The sequence below is a fragment of the Leptinotarsa decemlineata genome, unplaced genomic scaffold (genome assembly GCF_025532065.1).
Source record: "Leptinotarsa decemlineata unplaced genomic scaffold, Ldec_3_MD MMD2_tig00001719_RagTag_RagTag, whole genome shotgun sequence".
NCBI lineage: Eukaryota > Metazoa > Arthropoda > Insecta > Coleoptera > Chrysomelidae > Leptinotarsa > Leptinotarsa decemlineata.
The window spans coordinates 9,920,877-9,945,175 of NW_027412569.1; the positions used below are offsets into that span (position 1 = coordinate 9,920,877).

Sequence of the window (24,299 nt, forward strand, 5' to 3'; positions counted from 1 at the left end):
GAAATTGCTTGCAAATTTTTCGAATCATATTTAACTCAACGAGTTCACGCGGTTTTTCATGGTACAACATTATCCTCTAGTCAAAAAGTTACTTGTGGTGTACCTTAAGGTTCAGTTCTGGGGCCACTTCTTTTCATTATTTACAATAATGATATATTTGAACATCTTCATTACATTAATGGTATTTTATTCGCAGACGATGCTACATTTTATCATTCCGATTCAAATTTAATAAATTTGAAAGAAAAAAACTTGTCAATTTTGCCAAATATAAATAAGTGGCTGACACCAAATAAAGTTACAGAAAATGAGACAAAAACTCAGGAAATTACCTTCACTATGAGCAGTAAATTGAATCAGCATGACTTTGAAAAACTTTTAGGTATAACCTTAGACCAGTCTCTCAAGTGGACAGAACATATTGACTGCCTAGCAAAAAAACTATCTAGTCAGCTATTTTTGCTGAGGAGACTCAAAAAATCAGTTAGTCCGGACGTGCTTCTGATCTTATATTTTTCATTATTCCATTCTCATGTATCTTATAGAACTGTGTTATGGGGCAACTCGACACATGCTCATCGAATCATGACATTACAGAAACGTGCTGTAAGAATAGTCGCCGGTTTAGGTCTTCGGGATTCTTGCCGAAATTACTTTCAAAAACTCAACATATCAACAGTTCCTTCTATTTATATTTATTTGAGTTTACTGGAGATTCACAAAAATTGCCATACATATCCTAGAAAATAAAAGATTCAGATTAGAGACTTCATCTCGAAATAGTTTAAATTTGAACCTTTATAATTTTTTGCCAAAGTACTATAAAAATTTGAGTTATGCCGGATTTGAATTCAAGATAAAAACACTCTTAATAGCTCACAGTCTCTACACAGTGAACGAATATTTTCAGATACCGACTATATGTTGACACAATAATTCTTTATTATACTTTTTTATTTTTATCTTATTTCTGTAATATCCTGTCTGCATATTTGTTTTTTACATGTGTGTGTATATGTGCATGTATATATGTATGTTATATATTCCACAAAGCTACGATACAACATGTATGTATGAATATATTCATCTCATATTTTTATTTATTTTGATAAGGTGCTTTGATTGTCACATATATCTTGTAATTGACTTGCTACAAATAATTTTTCTTATAACGTAGTCAATAAATGAATTATTATTATTATATTCATGAATCTTTTATACAGGGTGTCATCTGACTTGGGCCACTCATCTTTGAATTTTTAAATACGGACCTGTATTTTTTGTTGAAGTTTTCGGATCGTTGACGTTCACTTCATATTGAGAAATTACATTCAATTCTATATTTCGGGATGTTTCGGTAATATTCGATTATAATTGTGTGAATTATTCCCTTTTAAATTACGGCCTTGGAAATTGGTTTACTGAGTTGAATAAAAACATAATAGCAACTTTCACGTCTTCCTATGTACAATGACCTTCGAATAAGAAAACCTTTATGATCATTTGAAAGATATCTACATCAAAAATATAGTATATGTGTTTTATTAGGCAGAAAAAGAAATGATAGCAATAATAACATCCGAAACCCAAAAAATATTCATGGATATACTCTGAGAGACCATATCAAGTGCCAATAGCAAAATGTTGACAGATTTTCAATATGTCTGCGAATAAAGAAGATATAGGCAAATAAATAATTTGTGATCTTTTGGTTTTTCCTATACATCTCTAGAACCAAAAGAGCTATATTCGATTTCTTTACATCATTGAATAGGTCTCTAAAATACGCAACTTTACCATAATTTAACCGACACTCTATCTCTTATCGTTTACGAGATCCCCATGTACAGAAACGAATTTGAATAGCCCTGTATAATATCGTACAACGGAAGTCCGAACTAATGAAATTTGAAAATTTACGTCAAATTCGAAAGCGTATGTCTAAAAAATAATTAAACCTAATTTTCCCAAAATTTCAAAAAATTTCCTGCATATGCAATTGGCAATACAACTGAAAGAGTCGACCTTCAATAATCGAACGGGCACACTTGCAGACCGGTTTCGGGCTTATTAGCCACTCATCAGTGCAAGATAGTGACCATTATCGACCTAAAGTCAATGATACTCCACAATTGAAAATCGGAATTCTTTCAGAGTATTTCATCCCTCTTCTGAAGTTGGAGCGAACATCACAAAATGTCACTCCATCTAGTGGACGAGGTAATAACCAATAAGAAAGTTGAAATAAAGAAAACAGTTTGGTTTTTCTTTGTTTCTGAAAACAGAAAGAAAAATAACTACCGATCTTTCCGAAAACTGCCTCGTAAACCATCCGATAGACCATAAAACTGGTCATAACGCTTGTCGACATATTTCGCACATTCCATAAAATTGGTTCGTCATTTCACATTTTTATTTACTCACTCCTGGCGATCTTTTCAGCAACTATATTTCCAGGAAAGTATCGGTCTTCGGTCTGATTCTTTTCTGGAACTATATAAAGATTGCCGACTCGATCGGGCAACTCATAAAATCCAGATATATAGTCCAAGTTGGAATAAACGAGAATGATATTGAATTGGCCAATTGGGGAGAAGCTTTTCCAGCGATTTCGCTAAAGGAAGCGAGAGTTTGCAAACTTCCCTTCGGTTTGTCAACAAACTCGAAGAAACTGTAACGGTATTCAATGCACATACACCTAGAAAACTCCATACGAATTCAGGATTGTCGTGAATATGACTATGAAAATTCGCCTCCGAAAATTCGCCTCTACACTTCAGAGTGCCGTTTCAGAGAGTTCAAATTTCGACGAACGAAAATGAAGTTCTCAAAAGTATAATCAAACCTCCGGGAAGTTCTGTTCATAGTAAAAATAATTCCGTTGGAAGTTTTCCAAACTCCTCGATTCAATAATATTCTTTCCAATCCGGAAAGTTTTATCTAGGCTTTATGGTTTCTCATTGAATTCAACAAGCTTATACAGTTCAGAAGAGTTTAGTTGGAATGATCTGAGCCAGTTATTTCCAGACAGTTTGTTAGTGGAGTCACGAATTCCTAATTGGAGAAGAGGAGAGATAAGATAAGATAAGATAATAGCTGAATGATATTTATAATCATGAGATATAATTTCAATATGAATTTCATTAGTTCGGACTTGCATTGTCTGATATTATATAAAATGATTTGAAATCTCTGAAAGAGCTGAAAAAGAAGAAATTAAAAAATGAATAGCTGAAAATAACAATTATATTAAGCAAAAAAACCTGAAATGAAATGATAGTGAAATAATGTACAAGTAAAAAAAACAATAATTGAACAGAAAATTAAAAATAGAGATTCCAAGTCAAGTTAGTTCACGACGTTTCGATTGTTAATATCCTATAATTGGAACTAAGAGGCCATTGAATGTTCGCATTTTGTCGAGCACAAGAAACACACACAGCGGGGGGAATCCAGCAAATCAGGGATAGCAGAGTATGTTTGAACCCATCAACACAACACCAAGGGTTCCCGAGTTGATTTAGGAGGAAATTCAAAGGACAACATGTATGCGATGTTGTCCAACAACGTATTCAGCCAAGTAAACTAACTTGGCTTGAAATCTCTTAACTTTTTATTTTTTGTTCTGTTGTTCTATTTTTTTTACTCGTATTTTATTTCACTATTATTTCAATTCAGGTTTCTTTGCTTAGTATAATTGTTATTTTCAGCTATTCACTTTTTAATTTCTTCTATTTTAGTTCATTCAGAGATTTCCAATCATTTTATATAATATCAGTCAATGGAAGCCGAATTAATGAAATTCATCATGAAACATTGTCAATTACCTACAAATAATTTCAGCTCCCAAATACGATTATTTAATTTGCGCTGGAGATTTCAACCTTGATTTTTTGGATGTAAGGTCATACAACTTTGTTGCATATTAGAGTCATTTGAATTGAAACAAATCGTAGATCAACCTTGTGAAATTAAAAATATAAAAACTAAATTTATACGTTTCATGTATAAGTTTCGAGATTTTCGGAACTTGGACGAGGCACAATTTCGAAACGATCTCTTGTCTACTGACTTCTCTCCAATTTTATTGGCTCCAAATGTGGATCAAAAAGTGAATATTTTGAATGATTGTATTATAAATTTGTTTAATATTCATGCACCCATAAAATCTGTGAGAATTTCAAAAAGGAAAGCACCTTGGCTCACTTATAACTTAAAGGAAATGATGGAACTGCGTGATACGGCACAAGTAAAGTACAAAAGTTCCAAAAGTTTGAGGGATTGTAACTATTATAAGTCCACAGGATTTCCTGTCTTTTCATGTGAGAAACGAAGGATACTAATAGAGGTCTGTTTTGTCCTGCCTTTTTCCCTAATCTGAAAATTTTATAGATTTCCGCTTTTTATATTTTAATTTCTAGTTTTGTTTCTGCTATTTCAATCATTAATTTTATTAGCTTTTCCTGATTTTCGTTTTGTTCTTCTTCAATGCCATAAAAGACTAAGTTGTTAAGTTTCAAGTGTTTTTCAATTTTTGTTACTTGATTTCTCAATGAAATATTTTCTTTTTCAAGTATCTCAACTCTATTTTGTATTATTTCTACTTCTTTCATGACAACGGTGGATGAATTTTTGTTTGTTTCTTCTAGTGTTTCAATTCTTTTGCTCAAGTTTTCATTTACACCTTTCAGAAGCAAATATACGTCCTTAATAGATATTTCTTTATCATCCATATCAATTTTCAATTGTATGCCACTGGTAACTTTTTATTTTATTATTTAGAGTATTCCTAATTGGAGTTTAGTGGAGGCGATTTTTTGGTGTATCGAATGTGTGGATTTATAATAAATCTTTCAATATTACAATTACCTTTTAATTTTCAAAGCAAATTTTGCATTTTTTGTGTAGTCCATCAATTTGGGAACATTTCGGTACAAATTTGCAATCACTTCACTGAGATTTAACTACTATTTTTCACACTTTTTTGAAGAGCACTTGATATACGTGTTAAAATTATGGCAATAACTCCAAATACACTCAATTTCAGATGATAGCCCGATCAATCATAACCTCAACGCAGAAATCGATTCAGACATCAAAAAGGCGAAACTAAAGTTACGAAATTGCTCTTTTATTTCATATATGCGTCATTTGACACAACTTATGTAGCGTATTGCTCTTAGAGACTGGATATATATTGGAATTCTCGGATTTTTATGATTCTCCTCCGAGTTGAATTATGAAATTTTGAATAATGCATGCGAAGCAGCTGCTTCTTCGACGGAAGTTAATACTGAAGAAATGTGATCGTATAAATCAATGTCGTGAACGAATATTGCACAAAGTTTATTAAATGCTCGAAAATAAGCTTTCTAAAACTTCATTTGAAAGTGAATTTATGAAATGAATCGGATTTAATGAGTGCGAATGTATATGAAACTTTTTATTTGTTCTTTTCATAAACAGTTTGTTATGAACATTGAATTAAAATTACCGTGCTTAATTTTGAAGACGTAAATAATATTGAAAATAGAAACAAAATGTTTATTCTGAAATGATACCTGGTTGATTTCATTCAATTATCAACTAGTGGAGAAATAGAGTGTTAAAATTTACTCGTTCTAGATTTTTTTTATCAAATGAACAAATAACAATTAAGAAAGGAGAATTTGAACTTCCTATGTTTTAACCACTTGCGTTTGTATCAAACGTTACTGCAGTTTCGTTCTATAAGGACAAAATTTATACATTAAACTGCAGTAACGTTAGTTACAAATAAAAGTGGTAAAAAACATACAAAGTTTCAAGTAATACATAGCACTGTACTACTTATATCTGAATTGGGCTTGCCCGTGTATATACAGTGTCACCATTAAAGTGCGCACCATTTTGGCACTTGTTTGTGCTTTAAATTTAATTCAAAATGATGCGGCCAACTGCGACCCACTGACGTTCAGTGTTTGTCAAATTCAACTTTTTTTTGAAAAAATTGAAAAAGTGTATTTCTAGATCCAATTTAACAGAAAGTTACTTGAAGAAGTTGTGTCTACGAAAATTTCATATCCATATACCAAATTTTATGCAACTAGAATAAAGTTAACGTTTTGCTTATTTTTGACAGATATCCCCTTTATTTAAAAAAAAAGTTCGGTTAATTGTCATCAATTCATGTATACATAACAAATGCATCATGGAGTTTAACTTTTCTGATAAATTTTTACTTATACGGACATTTTTAGAGAGAAATTAAAAATGTGCTATAAAAATTTTAATACGACTGGTGCAAAGTTTCAATCACTTGGCTATTTTCTTAAACAAATCTTTGATTTCGGAAAAGCAGAGGCAACTAAAAAAAATGCAAATAATTCCGCTAGGACTATCATTATTATTATGAATTTTAAACAACAATACTATTATAGAAAATACAAATGGGTACAAAAAATGACTTATTGATCTAAATGAGGTTGTCAAACACTTATAGCCTACATTTCAGTATGTCATCCTCCACGTTCAATACAAATTATAGTCCTTCTACTGACATCTGTAACTGCATTTTTATTTAATTAAATAAATTCTATCCATTATGAATCACGTAAAAAGTGGCCAGTTTTCAACACTCCACCCCTACTTGCCACCCCAATTATGCACTATTATGTATCATCCTACTAAACATGTTACAAAAAACGTCAACTTACAGTGCTTTTTTGCGTGGAAATCTCCGATTCCACTTTCGTAACTTCGTATCTGGAATTGTTATTAATCAGTCCCATCAGGAATTCATAGCTTCTTTTCTCGCGGATCTTCGGCAGGATTTCATCTCGATTGTTCATGGCCTCGTGAGAGTCTGGAGGCCCGCCTTCCATCGTTTCGTTGCTTGATTTAGGGTCTTGATCGAGAACCTGAAAATTGCTAAGATTAGTCGATGGCCGAGATTGATGCCGGGGATCGGAAAGTTATTAAAATTGTGATAAGTATAAGGATTGCGAGGGGGAAATTTGTTATTAGAAAAACTGTTTCTAAAACCCCTTTCTCGTGCCGTCCCCTGATTGGTCTGATCTCTGGTTAATATTTCCGAATTTTGCCATAACCCGTCCTACTCAAGACCTATATCTTTTTTTCATCGAAATCATTAGTCAGTTTTTATTTTAAATAAATGTTCGGAGCCAACTATTCAGATATGGCCGAACTTCCTGTCCACGAAGCTGAAATGCAAACTCGTAGCTTGCATTTTTGCGTTCCCAGTATTATAAATCATCAACAGGATACGTTCGTTTAGTCTACTTTGAACGAAACAAAACCATTCGTGATGCCGATAAGGTTCAACAATCATAAATTAAATTCAACGCTAACTTTGTTAGAAAAGTATTGATAAGGAAAAACCGAGTGACCGACGCCGAGCCGAAGTGACCACTTCGTGATCATTTGAATCTAGTATTTAGTATCTAGTGAACTAGTATTCATTAGATCACTTCATACCGCACTGTCCACAAGACTATCGAATATGCGCGTTGGTAGAATATATATATATATATATATATATATATATATATATATATATATATATATATATATCAATCGAAGTCTCTCGAAGCCGATAGAGAATTCGCTAGAAGTCTATCAAAATGACACAATCAACAACAATACCAAAAGGTTGAATTGACCATTTTCTATACAACAGCATATTTTCTTGATCAATTACAACAAAGACCGTCTCAGTATGTATTTTTGAATCTGTTATTTCCAGAAGCAACATGTCTTTCCTGTCGTTTTTCAGATCGATTGACGTTTCTGTTAGTTTTTTCCATCCACACGCACCTACTAACTCGATAATTGTTGAATTTCACTAGTTCGGACTTCCATTGTCTACTATATAAAATGATTTGAAATCCCTGAAACAAGTAAAAAAGAATAATTAAAAAAGAATAGTTGAAAATAACAATTATATTGAGCAACAATAAACCTGAAATGAAATGATAGTGAAATAACCTACAAGTAAAAATATAATAATTGAATAAATAAAAATTAAAGGAATGCAAAAAAGAAAATAATAAAAATAAAGTGTAGAGATTCCAAGTCACGTTAGTTCACGACGTTTCGATTGTTGGTATCTACAATCGTCTTCGGGTGATGAGTGGACTGATTCCTCCGAGAGATGACTATTTTATAGGTCGTTGAAATACTTTCACTTTCTCTACTTTCTATTTTCCGCTTCACTGATTCCGTGAGGGATGACCGTTTTGGCGGGAGTTGGTCATTTTTCGTTTGATGATGGGTTTCCATATGTTTCGTATATCTACGCTGGCCTGGCTGAATACGTTGTTGGACAACATGTATGCGGCTTCCTTAAATTTTCTCCTGAACCAATGTTCCTCTCTGTGCAAGATCTCAGCTTGGGACCACTCGATGTTGTGTTGATGGGTCCAAACATGGTCTGCTATTCCTGATTTGCTGTGTGTGCTCGGCAATGCGAACATTCAATGGCCTCTTAGTTTCACCAATATAGGATTTTCCGCACTCACAGGGTATCCGGTAAATGCAATTCTTGGAATCGCAGTCCGCGTTTGGGGGCCTGGTTTTCGTGAGGCTGCTACGGATAGTGTTACCGGATCTGAAACAGGTTCTAATGTTGTACTTGGAACCAATTCTTCTTATCCTCTTCGATAATCCTCTGATGTAGGGAAGTGCAAGCACTGGTTATGATGGCTTCTCTTCCTTGCGAGGCTCCTGCTGTCTTCTAACCAAAGTCTTTTCTACCATCGCTTTGGAGTATACATTCCGCTGAAGATCATTTTTGATAATGTCTAGTTCCTTCTCGAGACCTTCCTTTGTATTACAGAGCCCAAAAGCACGGTCTAATAGAGTCTTGATGATTCCTCTTTTTGTCGATTGATGGTGGTTGGATTCGTGGTTCAGATACTGTCCCGTATGAGTGAGTTTTCGGTATACAGATGTTTCCCACTTAGTGTCGGTCCTCTTCACCAAAACGTCTAAGAATGGCAATTCATTGTGGATTTCCTTCTCCATTGTGAAAGTGATGGAAGGTCTCACGCTGTTGATGTGTTTCAGAAAGGCGTCTAGTTCAGTATTCCCATGGTTCCATATTATGAAGGTGTCGTCAACATATCTCAACCAGACTCGAGGTTTCTTGTGGGCTTCTTCGATGGCCAGAGTTTCAAACCACTCCATATATATGTTGGCTATGACTGGTGAAAGTGGCGATCCCATTGGCAGTCCCTCATCTTGTGTAAAGAATTCGTCCTTCAGTTGGAAATAACAGTTTCGTACACAGCATCCTAGTAATTCCATAATTACTTCTATAGGTAGATTCGTTCTCTCTTTCAGGTTCCCGTCTTCGGATAGCTTTCTCTGTATGATTTGGAGTGCTTCTTCGACCGGAACGTTGGTGTAAAGGCTTTCCACGTCGAAACTAATTAGTAGATCTTCCTGTGTCACCTCAATTGACCCAAGTAGTTCGACAAAATGCCTTGAATTCTTCACAAAAGACGATGTTTTTCCTTGTAATGGTTGTATTAAGGGAAGTAAAAATCTAGACAAGTTTTGAGTAGCCGAATCTCTGGAGCTGATGATCGTTCTAAGCGGAACGTCCTTCTTGTGGATTTTGGGTAGACCATACAAGTGAGGGGGCTTACTGTGGTGCGGTGTTAGCCATGATCTTTCCTTGTCCGAAAAATAGACTTGGTGTTTTTTCAAAATCTGGTACAACTTCCTTTCGATTGATGCCGTAGGGTCCCGTACGATCTTTGTGTATCGTCCCTTCTGCAGAACCTCTTCGATCTTCTGTTCGTAGAGAACGGTATCCATTACCACAGTAGCGTTTCCTTTATCTGCAGGTAGGATCTTAATGGTGTTGTCTCTACGTAGGCCGTTCAGAGCTCAATAATTGTTGCTGCCTGAAAATATAGCAAATTGAGTTGTTATGTTATATCCTATAATACAGATATTTTGTTTAAATCACCTTCAGCAATAGATATGTTTCATTATTGGAATGTCTTGCGATATGCATGGACTTGGCAAATGCTTTTGATACTGTGTCGCATGATAATCTATTCGAAAAGTTGTTTGATAATGGTTTTAGAGGTCATACTTCGGAACTAACGTCAGATTATCCAAAAGAAAGAACACTTACTATTAATATTGGTAGCAAGCTCAATGCAACGTTGCAAATTAATCTGGGTATGCCCAAGGGAACAGTACTGGACCCGATTGTTTTTCTCGTTAACATAAACGCAGTAACGGAGATGAATTTGACGGTCATATAGTGCACGATACGGGCACGATCTTCACTGGTGAAAGTTGGGATGAAAGTACATTATTTATAAAGCATATGTTTGAAGTTTGAAGACGCTGCGTTATTTGGTATTTGTTTGCCAGCCATCAATAATGAACGTTTTCGGAAATGGAGGAAATTGGTCAGCGTTATGTGGTAGAATACTTTCATTTGAAAGGCTCAACCAATATAAAAGCTGAACTGGATTCTACTCTGAGCGAGTCTGCTACTTCATTGGCGAAAAAAAATATTGTGAGATAGAGAAAAGAAAAAATAATAGATCATATAGTTGCTAATAACTCTTATGTATGTCAGTATGTCTGCTCAATAAACTATATAAATAACTAGGTGTTTCAGTTTGAAGCAACTTAAACAAAAAAAAAATTATCAAATATTGGATTTTGTACCTCACATTTAGCTTTTTCATTTTTAACAAAAATGGTGTGACATGTTCACCATATGGTATACAGCATACGAATCGCATGCAAGCATTTCGTATACATTGTAACTTCTGCTTGTTATATTGCGGAAAAAATCATAAAAACACCGAACAATACTCGATATGGGGGGAAATGAGAGTTCCAACTAACTTGAGTATCATTTCTTCTGATAATTGATTCTGAATTTGTATAGCGATTTGAGTTTGAAGAATGATACTTCGAAAATGTTTGTCACATGTTCATGGAGAGAAAAAGAGCTATCTATGGTTAGGCCAAGATTTTTAGCACTGTCTATCCAGTCAATGTATGCATTATCGAGAGTGAGCCTATAGTTACAGTGACTTTCTACTATTTGTCTTTGAGACCCTATGCATAAGGCCAAAGTTTTATTTGGATTGATTTTCAGTCCATGATTCTCCGAGTATAGGAATGTTTTGTGCAAATCTGTGTTTATAGTGGCCTTGCAACTTTTTGTATTGGTGTTATGAGAAGGCAAACATAACTGTATATCATCTGCGTATAGATGTACTTGACAATGTGATAAGAAAGTGGGATAATCAAAAATAAACACCGAAAACATCAAAAGTCCTAAAATACTTCTCTGCGGTACACCTGAGATTGTTTCTTTTAGGGATGACCATGAGTAATCATCCAGTTTGACCCTCCGTGATCGGCCTGTGGGATAGCTGGTCATCCATTTAAGAGAAATATCATCGAATCCTAGGAATTTGAGCTTGCTGATGAGTAAATCGAAATTAACTAAATCGAAAGCTTTACTTTGGTGACTTTTGATTGATCTCTCAGTCTCGCAAGATCGTCGATTACTTTCAAGAGGGCAGTCTTGGTTACGTGTTTTTTGCGGAACCCAGACTGTTCGTACGGGAGTATTCGATTTTCTTCAAGAAAAGCTCTTACTTGACGGGAAACATTTTTCTCGAATATTTTAGAGAATGGGGGCAGAATTCTGATAGGGCCTAGGTCACTTAACGTGTCAGGTGCATTCTTTTTCGGAATTGAAATTATATTAGCAACCTTCCAACCTATCTGTTCCCAAACTTGATAAAATAGCTCAGTGGTCGAAGATTTTCCTACGATGAGTAAATGATATCGGCAGTTGATGGCTATTTTGAGGAGCAAGCAGGTTGTCATTCTAAAAACGGTATTGAACTTATTGAAGGTCGCTGGTAAAAGTTTATAAAGCTGCAAGGAGATTATGTTGAAAAATTAATACTTTTTTTCCCAAAATTTTTACGTTTTCTTTGTTGGGACGGGTACATCCTTCTGTCAGGTTGATTTTATTGATATAATGTTTTCAGTTTGTGAAGGTGAAACTCATATCTTCTGAGGTGGTTGTTGAGCCATCATTTTCACGGGCAACTGATACGATTTTTGGCATCACGCTATGTGAAACAGTATTTCCAAGTAATCCCCACAAACGAAATGGAGCTATTCCCAGACAAGGGATTTCTCTCGCAATTTCACAACTCTCAAGTTTTCTTCTACGATCGACGGTGCATCGAGACGGGATCTCGTAAACCCCGAGCTACTTAAAGTTGTGCGGTCTTTGTATAAGGAATATAAAAGCTTCGAAAAAAGAAACGTCCCAGCAAAACTAAATCGATTAACAGTCTGGCAAAACAGAATTCGAAACTAGTTCAAGATGGGATCTGGGATCACGTCCCCAGGAAGCACTTAGTGCACTTGATCGTGTCTGCAAATACTCGCTGGGCCTAGCGAGAGTAGGAAGGACTTTTGTCAAGAGGTGAATTGTGATATTGAGGGAAGGAGTTGGGAGGGTGTTTTAGTGGAAACGGAGTTGCGAATCGAAAACTCGCTCATTTCCAACCATAACTGTGATGCTGCTTATGATTATAATGTACAACTGGAGTGTGTGAATTGAGACCGAGATAACCTCTTAATCCAAGTTTTGATAATTGCCTAACAGCCTCAATCACAATACAATATCCAGTATTGATGTGGATCAATTGTTAAAAAAGTATGCAACAGGCTGTTTCCAGTTCGAATGATGCTCATTCCATCGAAACAAATGGTATTAAATAGATTGAACCAGAATTTGGTGGGAGACAAAAAATATGTAGTGCAACAGTTTGTTGGTTTGGTTTTGAATCATTTTTCTGAAATAACTTTTTTATATTATTGGGTTGGTTGTTGTGAATATAAAATTCAGTATAAAATACAGATTTCTTAGTTTTGGATTGCCTAGTGTGTCAATCGAATGAATTTCTAATGTTTTTTGTTATTGATGACAGAATCTAAGAATAGACATATTTGCTATTTATAGTGGATTATTTGGAACATATAAATGGAAAGTGTGCTCAAAAAATGGTTTTTTGAATATACATTTGATAATTTAGTTTTGCAGAGATTTCAGTGGAAGTGATTTTTTTCCTACAGGTACATACTCGTTCAACAATTATTTTCCTTTATGGATTTCCAGTGGAACTCTGTAAGGGTTCAATTTCAGGTTTTTTTGAAAGGAGTTGCTGCTGATCCAATGAGACACAGAATAGGGTGCCAAACAGTCTATTTTGTTTGATTTAGTTGTTGACTTAGTTCTAAAATAATTACACAAGTTTCGATGAAATTGTTAAAAGTAATTAATAAAAATTTCACACACGTGTTACCTCATTTATAGTTATAAAAATCATTACCCACCTGAAATAATTACAGGCACGGGACTAGACGGTGAATCTTGTCCTTAAGGACCTCAGTAAGGTAATTTAGAACGAAGTTCACTTTGAAAAGCAAGCCAGAACAATCTTCGAACAATCGAGCAAATATGGCGCATCAAAAATGTTTTCACTCAGGTCTCTAGGGACGAAAAAGAATCTCGACCTTCGTTCATAAAAAACCCGACACTGGAAATACTTTGCAAATGCCAAAAACCCGTCAAAGTGAAATATTGGTTGCCTATCCCGGAGGGCATGAGGGCCGTTGCTACTTATGATTAAGGGCGGTAGAAAACTGTAAACAATAGGAATCGGCCTCCACTGCGGCGGATAAGTTACCGAGAAAATTCACCAGATGGCGAAACGATACAATTTACAATGGAAATAAATCAAATAGATGTGTTTTGTCACATCTTCCATTGTTTTGTCATCTTATATTATTACTTGTGAGGCATATACTATTCCTAAAGTTCAATTTCATCAAATTAATTTCATAAAACATTTTTGAATATTAATGACCCCACTATTATGGTCTATAACAATTATTTTACGATTTTCGTTATATGTTCATTCCTTCAATCTTACAAAATGAATACTCAGTTGGAAATCGAAAAAAATTATTGCCGACATCAATATCATCAATCATCAATATCATCAATAAAATAGTTTTTTGCTGCGAGCAGGTTAATTTGGGCAAAAAACTCAAGAGATATTTTTTGTTTAGAATGAATCTAGGCTATCGGAATTACATTTTTAAATGGCAAACAAATAATAAGACAAAAAGTTACTTTTGAAATAAATTTTAGGGGTTGCGTTTTCCACCCCTTACAACCATGGGGTAAACCAACTAAATTACTAGCTAAGTGTCTTTTTGGTAGTACAAAACCTCAGGTGAATTTCGAAATTGAAACTTTTTCAGTGCTTGTGAAAAAAATTGTTATACAAATTTTATGTACCCCCTCTAAGGGGCTGTATCCTGTATCCTATTTTTTTTTTCGATGAGGAATCACTTCCTTGAAGGTTTTACACTTATTCAGTTACACCCTGTATATGTTGGCCTACAATATTTTCAGCTTGACTGCAGACAAAATTGATAACTTCTCAGGTAGACATATAAAGAACAGCAAGTCAAAAATGGACAAAAATAACAATTTCGGGATCTACAATCTAATATGTGTATAGCTTGTATTGAAAGGACTCCAAAAATAAATTGTTCAGTGGAAAAACAGATTTCATTGGGCTTCAATTGTAGAAAAATTGAATTTTGCCTTTCATTTTCCAATATTGCGATGACTTATAACCCTGTATATTTCGGTCATGTATGCAGCGGCCTCCCTTGCATGGAAGTATTCTGTTTGAGGCTAGTCTTTCATCAGCAGTTCATCACCAACTTGGTATTTGCTGGACATCAATCATGCTTCTACCATAATCAGAACATAAAAGAACAGTAGCGGCGTTTCTGGTGCCCTGGGAATTGGAGACGGTCCTGCACAACGGAAAACTCATAACGAGCGTCAGCTCCATTTTAAATATGTATTGTTCCACGTTTAATCTACCCCGCATTGCTATACGTACTGTATTTGACATGAATAATAGAAACGGCTGAAATGGGTTCACATCGGATCCAGAGTTATTCTTCACATCAGAAATATCTGAGCGCTTCTGAGCTCTGTTGATTTGGCTAGGTGAAATGTCGTTTATAACGCGCTATGAGGTTCGTGTACTTGTTTCTGGCAGACAAGGGAAAGTTGATGATGTGTTATATCAGGCGAATTATTATCGCCTGTGAGGAATTTCTCTTGAAGCAATTTGCTGTTAGAAAATAAAAGGTCACGTGGGCAGTGATAGATTCATTTCATACTCATTCACAAGGAGTAATGAGGGAGTCATTATTCGGAAATCAATAATTGAAATATACAGTGCGACAAAAATAGCCCCTTCCCTCTCAACTTTCGAACCGTGCAAGATATAAGATTCGAACAATTTGGAAGATGGAGGAATCATTTTCAGTACTCGCAGTACGATATGATGTAACCCAGAAAAAGACAATCGAGAGGGGTCAAATCCGGTGAACGAGCAGGCCATTCCAATGGACCGCGCCTACCAATCCTCATGACTGAGTATGCTTCGTGTACTGGCTTTCTGCAAGGCATATTGGGTCCTGCTATCTATAGTACGCATCTTAGAAGCACAGTAGATTCATGAAGTGTCTCAGATGGAACGACAGATCTTGAGACTTACTGGATAGAAACCTCAAAAATACTTTGGATACCCACTTAACTGGTCAATATGATTTATGCTTAATAACTGCTACAGACTGTGAAGTAGACTAGGGTAGTATTAGCTATAATTTTCCGTGAAATTGAAAGTGATTTGACCCAGCATGTCTCTCCGTCTGAAGTCTACAGAAACTACTAGCTAGCCTTCGAACATAACCTCAATTCATACTGCGGAGCTGGAGACCGTTTTGGAGATCACAGCTCGCGGTACGTAAAATGATATTAAATGGCATTCTACTCTTTTGAAAGCTCATAGTGGGGGCTATTCTCATATGGTCTTATTCACAGCCTGTTTCGTTGAAGAAAAACTGAGGAAAAGTCTGACCATAACTTCTGAACCACCTGGTATAAACATCTCTAAACATCTCATTATTTTTTTAATACCCCCTTTAGATAAATTGGACGTTTCCTTCAAAACACATAACTTCGGTAAATTACACATTTAATAAACACTCTATATGCGGATGGTTATTTTCAAAAAAATTTACTATTTTATTTTATCTGAAATAGAGTAAGCAACTATCGTCCATCAACACATGCCTGACGCTGTATACTTAATTATTTAATTATCGTTTGGTAATATATTTCTCTATATAAAACTAGTTCGAGAAAATGATTGGGCGTCGTGAATTCCTCGAGCATGCTTCGAAGTCACTTTATTATCCGACCTGAGAAACTAGGGGAAAATATTTTAACTACCGACATTTCAAAATGAAACGTAGTATCTCGGTTATTTTCACGTTACAACACATTCCTGTCCAAATTAAATCTTGGATTACAACCAGTCATGCAAAAATGCTTTCAACATGAAGAATGTTATGGCATTCCTGGATTGACTATTTGGAATGTCTTGTTTTGCGTTCACTTATTCAATTAAATGGAATGAAAAGCAAGAGACATATTCTGAAGTTCCTTAGACGTTTCATTGGATATTCCCATCAAAGTGCTTTTAACGTTTTGTCTCGTCCACTTCAATCTTTCAGCCAAAATCTTCGAATAGTTTTCTCAACTCACATTTGAACGGAAGTACTTTTCAACTATATGTATATTATAACTAAAACAAATCACAAGTTTCGACACGAGTGAAAACACATCACCAGTGAGTAAAGATATTTATGGGGACAAATAAAGCGACATCTTGGTATCTAGCACCCCTTTTAAACATGCACCTCTAATCATTTCGTTAATTTTTTTCATTTTACATTTATCAAAGGCTATAAATGATAATAATAATAATGATAATAATAATAATATATCGTCAGGAGTTCGGATCCCTTTCTCTGCATGGTCCGTGACCATGAGAGAGCAGAAATTGAAGCATTTCTCTTTAGGCAGCTGTCCGAACAGTTGATGAACTCGGTTTAGTTTTCGACACTGAACGAGGTGACCACAACTCTGTCACCGAGTTGGAAGCCGTTCAGCAAAACGCTCAGATAAAAGTCACAGAGATCACCTTACTTCTGCGGAAGCACAAGGATAAGTCAATAACATTGGAGACCTTGGCTTATCAAAGCGTCTGACGTTCGCTTTTCTCAGGTCGAGTGGGCTGAAGTCGGAAACTGAGGGGTTGATCATGGCTTGCCAGGATGGTGTCTTCATCACCTCAGTCTACCGCAGTCGCGTGTATAGAGGTTCCTGACACAAGGTGCAGGGCCTGCCGCGAGGCGCCCGAGACTCTAATGCACTTGCTATCAGCATGTCCAGCATATGCGGTCTCGGCCTATATCCATCGACATAACGCGGCCCTAAGAGTGCTATATTACCATCTACGGCACTCTAATGGGATTAACGAGACACCGGTGTTGCTCTACGCTCCGGGAGATATTGAATCCGTTGTGGGGAACAAGAAGTGCCGAATTTATTGGAGCTATTCGTTCCCCACCCTCAGGCTCATACAAGCTAATAAACCTGATGTAGTCCATCTCAACCACCAGAGCAAAATGATATGTGTCGTGGAGTTTTCAGCTCCTGGTGAGACGAATATCGTCAGAAAAGAGAGGGGAAAAACGGATGCAATATCGAGATTTTCTCTTCGAACTCCACAGACTATATCCAGATCACTCTGTCAAGATGGTTGTTCTGATTATTGGAGTCCTTTTTGGAATGATGTCCTCTCTACTCTCGAATCTTAAAATCATACCAGCTTGCCGCCGCACTAAGGCAGAAATCTTAGCCGCACAGATGCAGAAGGCTGTCATTCTTGGCTCACTACGCTTGCTCAGGGCACATGATTCTCAAACCCAATGATCATTTACCCCACGGTGTGGGAAGTGGTCATTGGTTGATATTGCTGGCGCGCTCTCCCGAATGTATCGGGGCTTCGGGGGATAGGGCCTGACTAGCGCATACTACGGTGAATATATCGATTCATATTTCGACAAAATAATCTTTGCCGATTTCATACATTCGTTTAGAGTTTTTTTTAATTTTGGTCCTGCTCATAAGCAGGACATTGACAGGGCATGGACAGGGTATGGACAGGACATAGGCATGTCAGGAGCAGGGCATGGACATTACATGTGCAGAAAATTGGCAGGACATGGACATTACATGAGCATGACATGGGCAAGATATGGGCAAGACATAAGCAGGACATTGACAGGACATGAGCAGAATATTTACATGACATGACATGGCATGTCATGGGTATGACATGGACAGGACATGAGCGGAACATTGGCAGGACGCAGGCTGTACATGTGCTGGACGAAAAGTACATACACAAACATCAATAGTACATTTAAAGGATATGGGCAGGACATAGACGGAATATTGGCAGGATATGAAAGGGACATTTGCAGAGCATGAACGTGCATGGATAGGACATAGACGGAGCATTGGCAGGAGATGGACAGGACTTGAACAGGACATGGATGGGACATTGGTAGAATATGGTTAGGACATGATATTGAAAGGATATTGACCTATCCATAAGCAGGATATGAATAGCACACGTGCAGAACTTGAACTAACAGAACATGGACTGCCCTTGTCCATATCTTGACAATGTTCTCCCAATGCCCTGATCAAGTTCTGTCTCTGTTCCTTCCATGTCCTGGCAATGATCCTCCATGCCCTGTCCATATCATGTCCATATTTCGCTAATGTCATGTACAAGTCCTGTTCATGTCATGTACAAGTCATCTCTATGTCAAGTCTATATCCTGCTCATGTCCTGCTCATGTCAACTACCAGTCCTGTCCATGTACTGCTCATGCCCTGTACATGTCCAGTTCATCTCCTGTCCATGCTCTATCCATATTCTATTCATGTCGTGCTCATGTTCTATCCATGTCCTGCAAATGTCCCGTCCATGGCCTGTTCATATCCCGTCTATGTCTTTCTCATGTCATTACAAGCCCATGTCCATGTCCCACCCATATCACGTTCATGTCCTGCCCTTGCCCTATTCTGCCAAACGTATTACATATTTAATCTCCGCATCCAGGAAAAATATAATTTATCCAATGTTAAGGGGAAGGCTGTTTTTGCTTGGTCTTGATTGGAGGAAGTTCTACCGGTGAAAAACTGATCGAAGTGCTTGAAAAGAATATAGTCTGTTGGTGAAAGGTCTGGGGAGTATGGGGGTGAGTCAGAACTTCGATGCTGAATTCGTTCAGTTTTCTGATGGTTATTTGTGGAACGTGCGGTCGAGCGTTGTCCTGGAGCAGGATCGGACCTCTTCTTTTGACCATTGCTGGCTGCTGCTGAAATGTTAGGTACGTTCTGTCAATTTCCTCATAATAGGACTCTGCTGTGATGGTTGTGTCCGGTTGTAGAAAATTATAGTCAATCTGATAAGTCGCTAACCACCATACAGAAACCATGTTTTTTTTATGAGTGTTTGCCTTTGGAGAGAGTCTGGGTGGCTCATTGGTGTCTAATTACTATACTGAACCTCCTGTTCTCGCAGATGGTCCAATTTCCATCTGAAAATGGAATGTTCGAAACGTGACAATTTCTGGTGATCATAAAAATCGTGGAACACTCACTTTTTGCGATTTTTAATCTTTCCAATACGTTTCAGCTCATCAAAAACTACTCAAACAGCAGTGTGTCTGAGATTCGGCAGATTTCCTGTTCCATCCTTCCATTGATGCTACCACCTCTAATGCTATCATTAATAACAGTTATTGGATATTATTCACTTCATGAGAATGCTTAACTTCCATGGAGTACTAACACACCCTCGATTCTCTAGAACAATCAAAATGGAAATGATACCAATATTTGTATAACGTAGCCATCAGATATAGGCACCTTCACCCCAAAGTTGAACTAATAAGATATTAATGAAGTCAAAATATTTGATATTCAAATTCAGCGTGGCTGGTCGGAATTCCTGCGGTTTCCTGCCAATTTTATACCTTGGAATATTCAATTAATTGAATATTCAGGACCTTCAGTATGAATTCCTTGGTAAAAGGGGACATGGGAGAATGTAGTAATGAGAATAATACATTTCGCTTGGTATTCGGATTATGAGAAAATCGAAACAGAAGAAAATAACATTTCGGAGAATTGAAATTAATTATTTGTTGAAAGATATTTTTGCGATATTACTTCGTGATGTGAGTTGGAGGGGAATTTCCAGAATACGAAACAGTGAATTAGAATGACAACAACATCGAATTTGCTCCTTCAATTATGGCAATTCCCAAATACAGCCAAGAATGTTCATTTTAACGGATTCCTACAATTTTTCATAGCCTATAAAACTATAATATCTGAATGGAGGGATGTATATGTTACAAATGGATGTGTTTCTCTAACGTCCACGTTATGAAGGGCGTTTAATCGACCTCCAAACTTACTGATCTATGATAATAATCGTATACAGTATCAGTTACCATAATGTTCCATTCATCGTTCATAAATGAACAAAGCGTAAGTTGATTCATTGCACAAAATGAAATAAAACAGTATAACGAATTTTCCCCCTGATGTAAAAATCCGTAATTCACGTTTCGGGGTAGGAAATATGAGACATCATCGATTATTATCAGGCAGATATCGTATAACATCTTTCACGTCAATCCTGTTTGAATATTCAATTCCCGATTGCTCAGCCATGTCATTATTGGATTCTGTCTCTCCACCTGTCTATTGCCGCCATTGTTGTTGACAGGTGTCAATAAATTCGAACATAATATTAGTTTTCCCTCCATTGGATAACATGAATCAATAAGGCGAAAACTCCGTTCTGACGTTTATATTCGGAGGGAAATATAATATAATTCGATAGAGAGGGTGTGAATCCAGTTTTCATCAATATTGTCCCATGCATTGTTGATGTGATGTTTTTTCATAGAATGTGAATTTTTATTAAGTTTGAAAGTGAAATGTGGGCTGATGTGAAGATTGCCTTTTGTTTTATGTTGAAAAGGTTGACTTTTTGTTTATTTGTTTGGAAATTACGCTTCCCGACAATAAACTCATTGTTCATTGTGTTCGTTTGTAAATCCTGCTAATAAGCAGGACATTAACAGGGTATGGACAGGACATAGGCGTGTCAGGAGCAGAGCATGGACAGGGCATGTGCAGAAAATTGACTGGACATGGACAGTACATGAGCATGACATGGTCAAGAAATAGGCCGGACATAAGCAGGACATTGACAGAACAATAGCAGAATATTTACAGGACATGAGCATAACATGGACAGGACATGAGCACGACATGAACAGGACACGAGCGGAACATTGGCAGGACATAGGAAGACATTTGCTGGACAAACAGTACATTGACGGACATTAACCGTACATTTCCAGGACACGGACAGGACATAGATGGAATATTGACAGGATATGAAAGGGACTCTTGCAGAGCATGAACGTGCAACGACAGAACACTGGCAGGACATGGACAGGACTTGAGCAGGACATGGATAGGACATGATATTGAAATGTCATGTCCTATCATTCATGTCCATAAGCTGGATATGAATAGGACACGTGCAGAAAATTAACTGGCAGAACATGGTCTGCCCCGTTCATGTCCTATTCATGTTCTGTCTATGTCCTGACCACGTTTCGTCCATTTTCAGTCCATATCCTGCCAATGTCTTGTCCATGTCCTGTCAAGGTATTGTTCATGTCTTGTCCAATATCCTGACAATGTCTTCTCAATATCCTGATCATGTTATGTCTATGTTCCATCTATGTCCTGGCAATGACCCTCCATGTTCTGTCCGTATTATGTCCATATCCTGCTAATGTCATGTACAAGTCCTGTTCATGTCATGTACAAGTCATAGCCATGTCCTGTCCAAGTCCTGCTCATAACATGTTTATGCCCTGCTCATGTCCTGTCCATGCCCTGATCATGTCCTGTCCATGTCCTGTCCATGTCCTGTCCATGTCCTGTCCATGTCCTGTCCATGTCCTGTCCATGTCCTGTTCATGTCCTGTCCATGTCCTGTCCATGTCCTGTCCATGTCCTGACCATGTCCTGTCCATGTCCTGTCCATGTCCTGTCCATGTCCTGTCCATGTCCTGTCCATGTCCTGTCCATGTCCTGTCCATGTCCTGTCCATGTCCTGTCCATGTCCTGTCCATGTCCTGTCCATGTCCTGTCCATGTCCTGTCCATGTCCTGTCCATGTCCTGTCCATGTCCTGTCCATGTCCTGTCCATGTCCTGTCCATGTCCTGTCCATGTCCTGTCCATGTCCTGTCCATGTCCTGTCCATGTCCTGTCCATGTCCTGTCCATGTCCTGTCCATGTCCTGTCCATGTCCTGTCCATGTCCTGTCCATGTCCTGTCCATGTCCTGTCCATGTCCTGTCCATGTCCTGTCCATGTCCTGTCCATGTCCTGTCCATGTCCTGTCCATGTCCTGTCCATGTCCTGTCCATGTCCTGTCCATGTCCTGTCCATGTCCTGTCCATGTCCTGTCCATGTCCTGTCCATGTCCTGTCCATGTCCTGTCCATGTCCTGTTCATGTCCTGTCCATGTCCAAAATGTGAACAGATTTTAAATTTGTCTGCGAATAAAGAAAGTATAGGCAAAAACATAATTTGGGAATTTTTGGTTTTTTCTGTATATATCCAGAACCAAAAGAACTATATTCGATTTTTTCAACTTATTTGAATAGGTCTTTAAAATACTCAACTTTGCCACAATTTAACCGACACTCTATCTCTTATCGTTAACAAGATCCCCATGTACAGAAACGAATTTGAATAGCCCTGTATATGTCATGAGACAACATAGACATATTATGAGGAATATGTCACGGGACGACATATCATGAGCCAACATGAACGTGTCACGAGACATGTTTTGAGACGACATGAACATGTCTTGAGAAATATGTCACGAGACGACCGTCATGAGACAACATATACATGTCATGAGATGACATGACATGGGACGGCATGGACTTGTCATGAGACGACATCTACATGTAATGAGGAGATATGGACATGGCATCAGGCGACATGTTATCAGACGACATGAACATGTTATAAGACGACATGTCATAAGACGACATGGGCATCTCATGAGAAGACATGTACATGTTATGAGAGGACATATAAATGTCATGAGACGACATGGACGTGTTATGAGACTATAATCTACAAGAAGTACAACTTTTAGGATGTCCAAATACAAGTTTATACGAGTTTTTAGCTGGGTATCTCAAATTCCGAGGTGAACTTACTTAGATGACTAGACTACAGTCAATTTCATTAGATCTACTCATTAGATCTACTCATTTGAGTTGTCTCCATAGAGTTAGGGTCGAGTTACTGTCATGATTTTAATACATAAATGAAACTATGAATTCAATATTGACTTACAATCATATTTGAATATGATTTCATTAGTTCAATTTTATTAAGACACTGTTTGAAATTGTAAAATTGATACAGAACTAGGCACCAGTTACATCTAGTCACATAACATTCAAGAATAATGACAGCTAGACGTTAATTCCAATGATGTCAGTTTCATCGTTGTTATGAAGAAGCATTTCAGTCTAGTCTTCGATTTTTCCATCATATTTTCGGTTCGAAGATAAAAATCGGTGTAGAATTTTGTTTTGGTGGACTAGCCTGCATTTTTTTTATTCAGTCGATGATATAAATGAATCCATTGATGTATGGTTTATTGAGATATCTGATTAACTGGATTCTGGCAAAAGGATAATCCGTCAGGAAAACACGACCCCATTCGAGACTTCTCCAGGCTCCTGCTACCACAATAATCTCATGTCTCCCGTCAATTTAATGAGAATTGATTATTCCTCAAGCTGAAATTATTAAGTAACGTCAACTTGTTAAACTCCGTCTAATCCATCATGAACACGATACTATCTACGAAATTGTTTGAGCGCGGAATGGATCTTTTAGAAGTTTCAGCAGCGCTCCTCTGATGAAAAGATTGACTGATGATGCGGGCCTGATGGCGGCTCGTACACCTCTTTATGCAGATTTCAAAAAGCTTCCTGACGATCTCTCCCCAGTCACGTCATTGAGATGCGTACTTTATGTTGCGGAGTTTTTCAAGACGAGGAAACTTTTTGCGTTATCGGGAAGTGTTGTCGGTGATACGGTAACGGGGTGAAGAATGATGGAAAATAGTTCCGAGGAAGGAATG

At 37.2% G+C, this 24,299-nt stretch overlaps 1 protein-coding gene across 1 annotated transcript in view; it reads right to left on the reverse strand.

Annotated features, from left to right (window-relative positions):
* The window catches only part of LOC111518320 (uncharacterized), a 162,109-nt gene that overhangs the window by 29,697 nt on the left and 108,113 nt on the right, over positions 1 to 24,299 (reverse strand). Inside the window, exon 3 of the mRNA XM_074176479.1 lies at positions 6,696 to 6,899. Within this exon, the coding sequence (XP_074032580.1) occupies positions 6,696 to 6,899 (204 nt within the window). The remainder of the gene's footprint in view (positions 1 to 6,695; positions 6,900 to 24,299) is intronic.